Consider the following 14,009-nt stretch of genomic DNA (forward strand, 5'->3'; position numbering starts at 1 on the left):
GGTTGCTAGTTCAATCCCCAGCTCCTCCTAGCTGAGTGTTGATGTGTCCCTGAGCAAGACACCTAACCCACCTAACACCTCACCCTAACTGCTCCTGACGAGCTGGCTGTCGCCTTGCATGGTTGACTCTGCCGTCGATGCAAACGATGCAAGTCGCTTTGGATAAAAGCGTCTGCTAAATGGCCTAATTGTAGATGATCAATGACCTTGTCTTGTTATATGATGTAATGAGGGGGGGCAGAAGTATACAAGAAAAAGTATAGAAAGAAAACCAAAACCATGTGACTCATCACCATTGTATCTGGAGACGCCTCTGCAATGTGTTCTACATTCAATTAAGGTCAAATGAATGAATGGACAGTACGACACATACGTTCAGCAATGCAAATATAAGATCCCATGTGAACTCAGGAAATGATCAGTAGGGGGAGAAAAAGTTCTCTGAGCCAGCCAGCGAAGAGGGGACGGTGAGAGCGCTGCAGGAAGACAGACAGCCTGGTGTTTATCAAGCTATTACCGCTGACGCCTCCATCACTACAGCTAATGCAGGGAGGCGATGCCCTTACCGAGCCGTCGATATGCCCTCTAATCAGCCATTCAGAGTGGCCCGGTCCAAGGGCCCCATATCAAGTAATGCAGAAATGATACAGATATTGATCGGAGCAGGGCGCTCAATACTAATAGTGAGGCGGTGGGGGGCTCGTGTTTGAAGCTGGCTGAACGCACGGGGGGAACCAACTATTACCCACAGCGGGTAATGCATCCTAGCACTCTGCCTTTTATCATGTCCCTAATGAAACAAGTCTGCCTCCCCACTCGATTAGGGCACGAGGAAAAGATTTTACGTGTTTTTTGATCCATGATATACACCATGAAGTTTGTACAAACAGAACGCTTTCAGATAGGTACGTGCGTACAATAGGCAAGCGATAAAGTTACGGGGCAAATTTAAATTAGATATTACATTTGAGCTTGATTAACATAATCTGAATTAGATTCCTGTGTATTGACTGACCTATAAATAAAACAAGAGATGACTGATCTGTCTAATAGAAAAGTAATACAGGTATGAGTTTGCAGACACACACACACACACACACACACACACACACACACACACACACACACACACACACACACACACACACACACACACACACACACACACACACACACACACACACACACACACACACACACACAAACACACCTACCTAGCTACGAACATTTAGCAACCCCTTTTTGTGGGTTAAATGAATGTTAGTGCTTGGAAAATGATAGCTGTAACAGAAACCTTACAGAATCTATCCGTGCGTGCTGGCAGAATGACAAGGGCTATTTTTTCTATATTGCAAAATACAATATAGTCTTTTAATTAATATTTCACAATCTCATTGTCTCATGTTTAATGTGCGTCTTTGTCTAAGACTTCAAGACAGGTTTGTAAATGAGAAACAGCCTTCTCCGGTTGAGAACAGCCTTCTCAACCGGATTACCACTTTTTTTAAGCTGACTCATTCTCAGTTCAATGACATATTTATAGATGGATAATAATGTTTTTTTCGAGTGCTTCAAGCAGTACTGTAGACATTTAAAGTGCTGTTTATGCAATGGGTATACCCAGTTTAAAATTTTTATGATTGCTCCAACTTTGATCGATGGCTAGCGTTGGATTGGGGTCTGACATACCGCCACGGTTTAAACGTTCAACGTTAGTTTGTTAACTCAGACTGGCTTCAGGTCAGGATAGGGCTCTGGGAAAATCAGGCTTGTGCATATATCCACCTAAAGCATGATTTAATTATACCTTTGTTTGAAACACCTGCTTTTGGGGACATAGCAAAAATAAAAACAACCATACATTTGAAACCTCTACAGTGCTATTCTGTGGTATAAATAAACTGTACACACCGCGTTCTAACCCTAGGTGGGACACTCCCACTTGTGATGACATCAGCGAATGGTTTTATTTTGGGCTCGTAACGACTAAAATCAGTTAGTCATTACCATCAAATCCTCCCAGCTGGGGGTAAAACAGCGCTCCTGTGAACCCATCTGTGAATATTGCTTACATTTAGGGGAATTTTGTGAGACGCTTTTTTCCAAAGCGACTAACAACTGTTCATTCACAGACCAATGTTTGAGTCAACGACGCAGGGCGACATCCAGCTCATCAGGAGCAGTCAGGGTGAGCCATCTTGCTCAGGGCCACATCGACACTCAGCTAGGAGCAGCCGGGGAATGAACTAGCAGCCTGCTCTACATCCTTAGGTACTGCCGCCCCACTGCTGCTAACAGCTCCAGGCTGTATCTATCCCCAGGCGGCGGTGTGTACCTGGTCTGTCTGGGCCACCACCTCGGAGAGCAGCGAGTGCAGCGTGGACAACTCGCGGCCCAGGTCGATGTAGCCCTCGAAGCCCGCCGTGGTGGAGATGGTCTCCGGGTTGGAGATCTCCAGCAGGAAGCGCTGCATGTTGGTCCACTCGTGCTCCAGGAACTGGTTCATGAAGGACATATACTCCTCCTTGCTGCCAAACCTGGGGCCGGGGAGAGTTAGTCAACGTTAGAGGCAGCTAAACCATGGACAATGCTCCGGAAATGTTGGGATGCTAAAAAGATTGATTGATTTTTGTTTGGTTTTTTACTCAATCTTTACATATTTTAGTTTTGTATAAAATGTCTTATAGTGTCTTAACATATTTACATTTAAACTATAAATGAAACATATTATCAAAATCATAATTATTATTTACTATTATAATTAGCTTAATATACTTGATTTAAAATGGCTTAAAGACACCACCCAAATTTAAATCTTGTTTGGCAGCTTCCATATTATATAGATCTAAAACGAAAAACACAACAGTTTTATGATGACCTACAATTTAATAATATCTCATAATATGCTTAGAATGCTTAGCGTCTCACTTGGTGAAGTTGGCCAGGTTCTGCGTGACTTTGGCGATGAGTGTTAGTGTGCGTGCGGTGCGGTCGTCGGGGTACTCCTGCATCAGGTCGAACAGCGACGGGGACATGACGGCAGGACACAGGAAGCGCAGGAACAGCGAGGCGCTGATCAGACGCTCGCTGATGTCGGGTCGCCCCCGGTTACTGCACTCCTGTCGCCACGACGCAAACACCTCCTTCAGCTCCCGGGGGAAGACGCTGTGGAACGTTCCGGAGTGAGTAAGTCGAGGTCAATAACCTGCATCAACGATATCTCTACTATTGATTTATTATTGTTTACAAATAATCAATAGTGGATCTTATTCAGGACATTTATCCAAGATGGATTAGTCTTCACTCAACGCATCTTCTTAATTGTATAAGATGCTTTTAGTCAATGTCATTGATGATGAGGTAGGGGTTGGGCATCCTGCTCAAGGATGGCTACAGGTAGCTTATCCAACACCCTGGCTGTAACACTATCCCAGTGTGGGTTGTGTTGAGTTGATGATCTTGCAGAAGGCCAGATCAGTGTGTGTGTGTGTGTGTGTGTGTGTGTGTGTGTGTGTGTGTGTGTGTGTGTGTGTGTGTGTGTGTGTGTGTGTGTGTGTGTGTGTGTGTGTGTGTGTGTGTGTGTGTGTGGGCGTGCCGTGTACCAGTAGGAGTTGATGATTTTGCAGAAGGCCTGCTCAGTGTGTGTGTGCGTGTGTGTGTGTGTGTGTGTGTATGTGTGCGTGTACCAGTAGGAGTTGATGATCTTGCAGAAGACCAGCTCAGGGTCTGTGTGTGTGTGTGTGTGTCTCTGTGTGTGTGTGTGTGTGTGTGTGTGTGTGTGTGTGTGTGTGTGTGTGTGTGTGTGTGTGTGTGTGTGTGTGTGTGTGTGTGTGTGTGTGTGTGTGTGTGTGTGTGTGTGTGTGTGTGCCAGTAGGTATGTATGTGTGTGTGTACCAGTAGGAGTTGATGATCTTGCAGAAGGCCAGCTCGCAGCACATCTTCAGGTTGCTCTGGTGCTCCGGCAGGTCACTGGACGAACACTTAGAGGCGTCCACCTCACAGTTCTCATCTGACTCGTACAGGGCCTTGATGAACTCGCCTGGTCGGGGTGACACAACAAAACAAGACATCAGACCAAACCGTATGGTCACTGAAACACAAGAGGGACGGAATGGGGTCTCTGCAGGAAGCCTGTTCTGAAATTCATTTTTATTACACATATTTTGGTGTGTGCGTGGATACCAGAGGATACATGTTAGAGTACTTTAAAAAGGTAGGGAACTTTATTCCCTACTTTATTTATTGAATCCTTTGGCGTGGTAGGACACCAGAGCACCCAGAGGAAACCCAAACGAACACGGGAGAACTCATCTAAGGAAGGTCCCTGTGGGGCTTGAACCCCTGACCTTCTTCAGGCCCATTCACACCCTATGGTAAATACGGATACGGACTGTTTCGTCGTCAATGGGTCCGCTGTGCTAACCACGGTTGCACCACGCTAACCAATATGCTAACCTCTGTGCCACCAAGCTAACCACTGTGCTAACCACTGGGCTAACCACGGTTGCACCACGCTAACCACTATTCTAACCTCTGTGCCACCAAGCTTACCAATGCTAAACACTGGGCTAACCACGGTTGCACCATGCTAACCACTGTGCTAGCCAGTGTGCCATCATTCTAACCACTGTGCTAACCACTGTGGCACATAGCTAACCTCTGTGCCACCGCGCTAACCACTGTGCTAACCACTGTGCCACCAAGCTAACCACTGTGGCACATAGCTAACCACTGTGCTAACCACTTTGATAACCACTGTGCCATCACGCTAACCACTGTGCTAACCACTGTGGCACCATGCTAACCACTGTAGCACAAAGTTACCTACTGTGCTAACCACTGTGGCACCATTCTAACCACTGTGCTAACCCCTGTTGCACCACGCTAACCACTGTGGCACCACGCTAACCACTGTGGCACCACGCTAACCACTTTTCTAAACACTGTGCTCACCACGGTGGCACCACATTAACCACTGGGCTAACCACAGTGGCACTGACTGACCACGCAGCACAGCAAGAATGACAGTGACAATTAGTCAAACTTTTCTGCTAGTCTTCACAAAGCCGAGGGGCAAAGAACGGTGCCAGGCAACGCCGTTCAGCGACATGATGTAACACGGAGAGCTAATCAGAAAAGGCAGACACTTGAGTAGGAGTAATGGGAAGCAATTCTGGAGATGCTTTTAGTTCATTCAGACACAGTTCATTAAAACTTAGGAGGACTTAAGTACATCAAGAATCCTCCATCCTGGGAGAAGAAATGACTCATCATCGTCAGCCTCATCTTCATCCTCCCAAATGATGTACAACATGATGATGACATGCTTTACCTCAGCCAATGCAGAAGGAGATGCCACCCAAAACCCTATCAGCCAACATAGCATACTGCCCTCTGTCAAATAGACATGGGTGGCAAACCTACACCGCTCCTTCTCCATGTGCATGTCAGTTCTTTCGCTTCCAGCCCAAATGTAAACGTGGGTGTCTGGGTGGGTTTCCCTCTGTGGTCGTCTGGTTGTGGCCGCGCTCCCCTCTTGGCTAGGGCTGTTGGAACATATGCCCGATCGGTGTCCTATAGGCACGCACCATATGCACTATAATCTACACAGACACCCACATGGCAGCAGCTCAAGCCAGGCTTGGCTCGCGAGTCGTGGCCTCAGTGGGATCCACCAAAACCCAGCCAGCCGTGCATTATTCAGCCCACATCCCAGCAATAACTACCCTGACTGCAACCTTGAGGAAAAGAGAGCGGGAGAGAGGGGTAGAGAGAGAGGTAAAGAGCAAGAGATAAGTAGAGAGAGAGAGAGATAGGGAGAGGGGTAGAGAGCAAGAGATAGGTAGAGAGAGAGGGAGAGAGGTGGAGAGCAAGAGATAGGTGGAGAGAGAGAGAGAGAGAGAGAGAGAGAGAGAGAGAGAGAGAGAGAGAGAGAGAGAGAGAGAGAGAGAGAGAGAGAGAGAGAGAGAGAGAGAGAGAGAGAGAGAGAGAGAGAGAGAGAGAGAGAGAACGAAGGAATTCACCGAGGAGAAATGTTTGTATTCAGGAAGCAATACACCAGTAAAACATGACAGACATGTTTAACTGCGTTAACCTACTGATCTGAATGCTGTAAATACCATAAACCATGTACTGTTCATCTCTACGTACTATAGCAACACACAAAATGTTATTGGGTGCAATTTATTTCCTAAACAAGGGTTTCTTATGAGAGAAACCAATGAAACACGTGCTTTTATAGTCTAGTATTAAGTCATTACACTTTTGTCCAAATGTCTTTAAGAGCAAATTAGGGGTTGGGAAGGGCATATTGCTCTCCGATGCCCACCGGCAGACCGCGGACATAAGGGGTCGAACTCACAACCTGTTGGCATAATTCCTAACCGCTTCACATGCTGATATAAGAATCAGCTATTTGTGAATTTCAGCCTACTCATCAACCGGAGGATTACCATTCATATTTGTTTTTTCACTGAGATGCAACACTGATTTGCATCTGAGAGTAGTTGAAAGGGAAGACTGATCATGGTGGGGGGTGCAAACGCAGTATTCTTTCCACTGTCCTTTTCGAGCAGTGGAGGCAATTCTGCTGACTCAAAATATCAAAGCAGCCGTAGTCTAAGGGCTTAGGAAAAGGACTCGGTTTCAGACACACACACTCTGTTCCCCTTCACCGCCATCCCATAACCGATGCTGTTTGTGCGCGTGTGTGCCTGTGTGGTTTAAAACTTCCAGGCTTCCACATGTCAAACTGCGTTAAGCTCACTGTGTATTTTGTGACGTGCGCGTGTGTGCTGTCTTTGTTCTTTCACCGCACATTGTGGAAAGAGAACTACTTTATATTTGTGGAGGACCACACACACACACACACACACACACACACACACACACACACACACACACACACACACACACACACAAAGATCGACCACCGCATAGGTGCTCAAAAGCCCACACATACAGTAAATTATTTGCACACACACGCATACTTACACACAAACATAGACACACACCAACAGGTAAATACAAACACACACATGCAGATGCAGACACAAATGCACACACGAATGGTCACACACAGACGCAAACAAACACACACACACACACACACACACACACACACACACACACACACACACACACACACACACACACACACACACACACACACACACACACACACACACACACACACACACAACTCACACAAATACACAAACAAGCACCCCTCCACACACACACACACACATAAATCAGGGAGAGGTAAAAGTGATTGCGGGGAAGGATTTGTTTCCATCCGTTATGCAAAAAAACTGCTGTTGTGCACATTTCCGAGGCAGCCACAGAGAAGAGAGGGGGATACACAAACACAGAGGGGAATAGAGGCCGGGAATGAAGACGGGGGGAGGCAGGACACCTGGACGCAGTTAGCCTCACCTTGGTCCTACCTGGGCTAGTTTTCATTGGTCAACACTGTGAGAAAACAATATGCTAATTTCGATTTTGTTTTGAGTTAATGTGTATGTTGGTATTTAAGGAAAGGAGATGGAGATGCCTCATGTTTTTTTCATAATCAGTGATTGATGAGCCTACTTGCTTTTCCCAAATCGCTGCGATCAATCAAGTTAGCGTTTGACAGATCTAAGAAGTTGAGATCCTTCTCTTGCAAAGCGGGGCAGATGTTTGACAGTTGAGGCCGAGCCTGAGGACAGAGGAGCACTACCGCGAAGAGACAGACTGAATGAGGGGGGGAGGGCGGAGGGACGAAGCGGAGGAGTCGACACCAAACTAATCTCGCTAACAGCGGCTGTGTGTGCTACAGCTAGCTAGCCTCCACTTACGGCCAGAAGCTCTTCAATCGAGTTCGCTCTGAGTGTGGAGCTCCTCCGCTCCTAGCCTTTATGTCAACAGCCATAGAACAACAACGTTTGTTGTCGTTGAGCGGGATATCGCTTGGCAGAGTTTCAGTAACACATTAGGCCTGTATGGATTGTGATTGGTTTGATTCAAGAGGAGGATATCCAACCGGCTGCATCGTTAGCTGCCCAGTGGGCCCAAAAAAAAGAGGAGATTTAATTCTAGGTAGAGCTTTAAATCTAGGTAAGGAAGAGATTGGGGTTCACACAAAACGCTGTTACTCAGCACGGCAAACCAATAACGCGTATTGATTTGACGTAAATCTTGCTGTTGTACCGCTATGTGTGCAGGAACAACGCAAAGAAAAACATTTTCTATTGGTTTGACTTAATGCATATGTGCATGTAGGCGGGGGCCGACACACACACACACACACACACACACACACACACACACACACACACACACACACACACACACACACACACACACACACACACACACACACACACACACACACACACACACACACACACACACACTCACCCAGGGCGTCCTGCAGGTACTTCTGTCCCACCAGCTTCAGGTACTCCTCGATGGCCTTGGTGGCCAGCGTGTTCTCCCTGAAGATCAGGTGCTCGTTCTCCCCGCAGCGGTCCACCTCCGACATCATCAGGTCCGTCAGGAAGTCCTGAGGGTTAAACAAAGAGAAGCTAAGACTACATTTCCCAGGAGCCTCAGAAAAGGAGGGATCGCACGTTAAAGGAGACATATTATGGTGTTTTCCCAACTAGAAAACATAGTCTTTTGAGTTCCAGAAAACATGTTTTTGAAGCTGTTTGCTGGAAATAGCATTTAGGAAAAAAGATCTTGCCTACCACTATTCCCTTCTGTTTCAGTCCCTTCATAAAGCGCTGTTTCTAGTGTCTGTAGTTTTAATGCAAATGATTTGCTGCCCATTGACCAATGAGCTGTCAGACTGAACCACAGCATGGAGGAGAAGGGATTGTTGCCGTTTGGGGACTCCTGGAGCTCTATATCATATAATATAATATAATAATAATAATATTATGTATGGGTATTTATATAATATTATATCTAATATCACGGCCAAAAGCTAAGTGCGCCTCGGATGATATTATGAATCATAAAGACTGCGTCTGTATGTTGAGCTTCGGCCGCAGTTCAGCCCCCGGAGTACACCGCCAAAACAGACTCGCTTGTTTGGTAACTATAGGCGGGGTACTTTCAGAAATGCATATCTCACTCAAAAAATCATGTACAGACTTTTTTCAAAGTTTGTATGCGTGTGGGAGCACCAGAGACCCAAAACAACACCCCACACCCCAAAGAAAAGTTATTTTTCATAATATGTCCCCTTTAAAGAAAAGGCATAAGGGTTTGGCCCCAAACGGCTTTCTCGACCTTTAGGGATCGTCTGATGTGCACATTGGAGATGGATGACTTAGAAGCTATGCTTGATGACACACTTTACCAAGAAAATAAAACAAAAAGGTGTGAAAGTAATCACGAAAGGTTCTGTACAAATCTTTAGTTCATCTGTTCATATTTATATGAACAGATAAACTAAAGATTTGTAGTCACAGAGTGAATTTAAGCTTTTTTTATATGCGCTTTTATCTGCCTCCAATACAGAAAAGAAAGACATGAAAGAGGGTTGGAGAAGAGATGTCACACAGGTGGGAATCGAACCCAGTCCTCTACAGGGTGTATCGCCTACATGGTTAGCGCACTAGGGGGTCGAGCGGCAGCCCGCAGTCCAACGTGCAACGGCTCCCTGGGACAACTACCAGCCACTGCCAGGTTTACATAGCTTCGACCGCATGTTAAAAAGACAATGAACATATCTTGATGAAGACCAGAACATATTGATCGCTTCTTCTTCACAGCATCAGCCTTAATTTAAGCTGAACGGGATCGGCATGGCATCAATAATTCACATCCCAGCAGGGAAAAACGACCGCAAACGAGAGCCCTTATAATTTAAGATTGAATTTAATTTCACACAGGACACAGCCAAGGCCTTCGCCTTCATTTATTCCCTCGTTGGATCTCTGAAGCCCCCCACGGAGATTGGAGGAAGCCAAGTTATATAGCCCGAGAGAAAGAGAGAGAGAGAGAGAGAGAGAGAGAGAGAGAGAGAGAGAGAGAGAGAGAGAGAGAGAGAGAGAGGGACTAGAGAGAGAGGGACTAGAGAGAGAGAGAGAGAGGGACTAGAGAGAGAGAGAGAGAGAGAGAGAGAGAGAGAGAGAGAGAGAGAGAGAGAGAGAGAGAGAGAGAGAGACAGATGTACACACACATACACCTATGAATCTGTAAGAAGATCAAATACGTACGCACACAGCTGGGCTGCTGCATTTGCTATTCAGTCGCTAAACAACTCAAGTGTAACCACTAGCATACGTTGTAGTGCATTAATGATGAGTTGATTAATCAAATGGTGAAAAATTACGAAATTAATGTCATTGAGTTCGTTTTTGCATTAAACATAGTGTATTTTGTTGCTTTTCTCAGTTTCAGATTATTTTTAATATGAATACTTTTGGACATTATTCCCGGTTAGACAGACAATGTGAGTTAATTTGTCCCTCTACTCTGGCCTCTGGTGACTTCTTTGATTAATGAGAACATTTTATAGACAATCATCAAATTAGACAGACATGACAACAATGCCACTTACAAAATTGTTAGCGGCATCATGACTACACAATCAAGCAGACACAAACATACACATAAACACAAGTGTACAGACTGCCTAATCACTCCAACGATCTGTTTGTGTGCGACAGATGTGCATTTGTTTGTGTGTTTATGTGAATTTGTTCTGTGTGCGTGTGTGTGAGTGTGTGCGTGTGTGTATGTGTGCATGAGTGAGGGTGTGTGTGTGTGTGTGTGTGTGTGTGTGTGTGTGTGTGTGTGTGTGTGTGTGTGTGTGTGTGTGTGTGTGTGTGTGTGTGAGTGGGGTAACAGCTGCTGGTTAGGCAGACTGACAGCAGGAGACCATGCGATGACTCATCAACATATACACAGATGAAGACACACAAACAGAGCCACGCTCTCTGTCTTTCTCACACAAACACCGCTGCCCCAGACGTCCACACCCAGTGGACGCTTTGCGGCCGCGACCCAGCGCCTGCTGGTGTAATGTGAAACCACACCAGCAGGGGGCGACCAGGGGGTTTCGACATGGAACGAGATGACGAGATGAGGACCTCGACTAGTTTCCACCCCCTGGATATAAAAGTCGCAAATGGTCAAGGACAAGGTTAGCAAATGGACAATATGTTAAGCTAGGGCTGGGTAATAATTCTATATTATCGTTTATCGTCTTTGAATGGTTTGATTTATCGCGGTACTCAAGTTTAATATTGTATACATATTACGACGAGAAGAGAATTTATGAGGTTTTGAAAAGTCATTGAGAGAGGAAAACTTGTCCAATACCCTGATTTAAATGTACACACATTATATATAATGGGCCTCAGTTATTGAGAAGGGTATGTTTGAATTCCTAAGCATGATGTGATTTGATTGTGACATTGTTTACACTTCTCTGTTTGTTAATCTCCAAAAGGAACAGGCCTGCAGTGCTGAAAAGCAAAGTACTGGACTGGTGCATGTTCTTAAGACACAGACACACACACACACGCACGCACACACATCTTGCTATCTTTGACCCCTTCCCGAGTCAACACAATCGGCGCTTCTTCTTTTTGTACAGCAGGAAAATGTCACTGTAATTATAATCCACCTTTTAAGCACCTCTCCACCGCCATAGCACCTCCGTATCCCCTAACAGCCTCCCCCGCACCCCCCGCCTCCCTCCCACACACACACACACAGAGCTCCCCTTCCTGTCCTTATCAGGGCATCGAGAGAAGAAGGATTCATGCCCGATTAAGGATGGCTGTGGAGCTCGCGATTCAGGAGGGACCAGAGCCAGAGTTTCCTACGCCAGAATACAACAATGGGGAGTGTTTCAAACACTGTTCAGGCATCTCTGCCTCGGCTAACAAGCCCCCTACACTAGCACTAATACTAGTGCTGGCACTGGCACTGGCATTAGCTCTGGCCCTAGCTCTAGCACTAACACTATTTCTAGCAATAACACTAGCTCTAGCTTTAGCACTAGCTCTAGCACTAGCTCTAGCACTAACACTATTTCTAGCAATAACACTAGCTCTAGCTTTAGCACTAGCTCTAGCACTAGCACTAGCGCTAGAATTAGCACTAGCCATTGATTTAGCTCTAGAACCAACACCAACACTAAAACTAGCTCTTACACTAACACTAGCACAAACTCTAGCACTAGCACTATTTCTAGCACTAACACTAGCTCTAGCTTTAGCACTAGCTCTAGATTTAGCTTTAGCTCTAGAACTAACACTAACACTAGCTCTTACACTAACACTAGCACTAGCTCTAACAATAGCACTAGCAAAAGCATTAGCTCAAGCACTAACACCTACACTAGCTCTAACTCTAACATTAGCACTAGCCCTAGAGAACACACATGACTCTGTTTTGACCACATACAAAACCAATAAGCAGACTACTAGTTCCATTGCATGTTTTCTCGAGGTGCTTTATGAAGACCTTTCCAGGAATTAGGTGCCGTACAGTGACAGTACTTTGAGATCTGATATAATCCTCAGAGAGTCCACCGGCCGAGAGAGTTGAAGGTGAAATCCTGAACCCACCTGATGAAAACACCTGGCAGCGGGGGCTGTAGGATTAAATAACACCATGACTCAGGATAAAAACACCATCAAATAACCATTTTCTGCAGGCAGAAATATATACCCTAAGAGAAATCGACAGATAGATATTGTGTCATTATTCTTCCCATTAATTCAGCGTTAACTGCTGATTGCTGTAAACGGCCGCATCCAATCTTCTGACTATAATATGTTAGTGCTAAAAAGGGTGACAGTCTGCTTTAGTGTGTGTGTCTTGAGCTAATGAAGTGTGTCCTTCACACTGTGACAAAACACAAACCGCGTGAACAAGACAATAATCAGATGATTTAATATATCACTATCTAAAAGTAGGCTAATTGGGCGACTGTGGTAATTAGGGAACGGTTCACTCGTTAGTGAACACAAACATTTCCCGGGAAGCCCCGACCTCTCTCGCCGTCGTAAGTCATCAGTCTTTACATACGACTCGCCACTGAATTGTTCATATGGATGCATGTATGCATTAAGCATGGACGATGTCATCCATGCTTAATGCATACATGTATTTAGCATGGACGTCATCATCCATGCTAAATACATGTACACATTTAGCATGGATGATGTCAGCCATGCTAATGCTAATGCTGATATTATTTGCTTACACTGACACATTGCACCGTGCCTGATCGCTGATATACTAATATACTGTAATAAACGTACCTAGTCTAATCTTCTCTTATATAATATACTGCCATAAATTCTCATTAAATGTATTTTATTTTTAATTGTTATTTGTGAAGGGTGTGTTTTTGTATTTTGCTCGAAGCGGGCAGAGATCTGAGAGCAAGGGATTAGCTATTATGAACATGAAAGCTCTCAGATTCACACTGTGTGGACTGGCAACTATATATCTACTGCAGTGTTTCCCCCAGGTAATGTCGTAGTCAAGGTGGTCGAGGACGGGGGTTTGTCTCGTGGCCCTGCGGTCTTCGCTGAGGGTTTCAGTTATATACAACCACCTGATGCCGCCGTTTCGTTTATTTTTTATACCTGATGGAGGTATGTTTTCTTTACCTACAAGAGTTTTTCTACTTTGTTAATGGATAGTAATTAAAAAAGAAATATAAAAAAAAAAATAATAATAAATTTGTTAAGGCGGCCACCTTAACCATACAACGTTGGGGGAAAAACTGTGCTGTTGATATACACTAAACTAATTCCCCTTCTGAAAGTTTCTTCTACTGGGGCCAACCAGTTTCTCTTCGGTAGAATATCTATCGTAACAAAACAGGTATCAAGGCGGAACTCCGCCCCTTCAGTAGTTGTTTTCCTGCCCTTGCTTTGTGCCGCCTCCCCCCAGAAGTCCTGCTCTAATACATGATTAGGTGTAATCTTATGTTATATTATATAATGGAGGGAAATCTAATTTTATCTAGTTAAATATAATCTAAT

At 45.1% G+C, this 14,009-nt stretch overlaps 1 protein-coding gene across 2 annotated transcripts in view; it reads right to left on the minus strand.

Annotated features, from left to right (window-relative positions):
* The window catches only part of dab2ipb (DAB2 interacting protein b), a 51,775-nt gene that overhangs the window by 12,039 nt on the left and 25,727 nt on the right, over positions 1–14,009 (minus strand). For both annotated transcript variants that reach the window (XM_056589644.1, XM_056589643.1), the window contains exons 5-8: positions 8,404–8,548; positions 3,895–4,039; positions 2,929–3,165; positions 2,336–2,537 (exon numbers count right to left, since the gene is read on the minus strand). In XM_056589644.1, coding sequence (XP_056445619.1) covers positions 2,336–2,537; positions 2,929–3,165; positions 3,895–4,039; positions 8,404–8,548 — 729 coding nt within the window. The remainder of the gene's footprint in view (positions 1–2,335; positions 2,538–2,928; positions 3,166–3,894; positions 4,040–8,403; positions 8,549–14,009) is intronic.

The sequence above is a fragment of the Gadus chalcogrammus genome, chromosome 4 (genome assembly GCF_026213295.1).
Source record: "Gadus chalcogrammus isolate NIFS_2021 chromosome 4, NIFS_Gcha_1.0, whole genome shotgun sequence".
In the NCBI taxonomy this organism is placed as follows: domain Eukaryota; kingdom Metazoa; phylum Chordata; class Actinopteri; order Gadiformes; family Gadidae; genus Gadus; species Gadus chalcogrammus.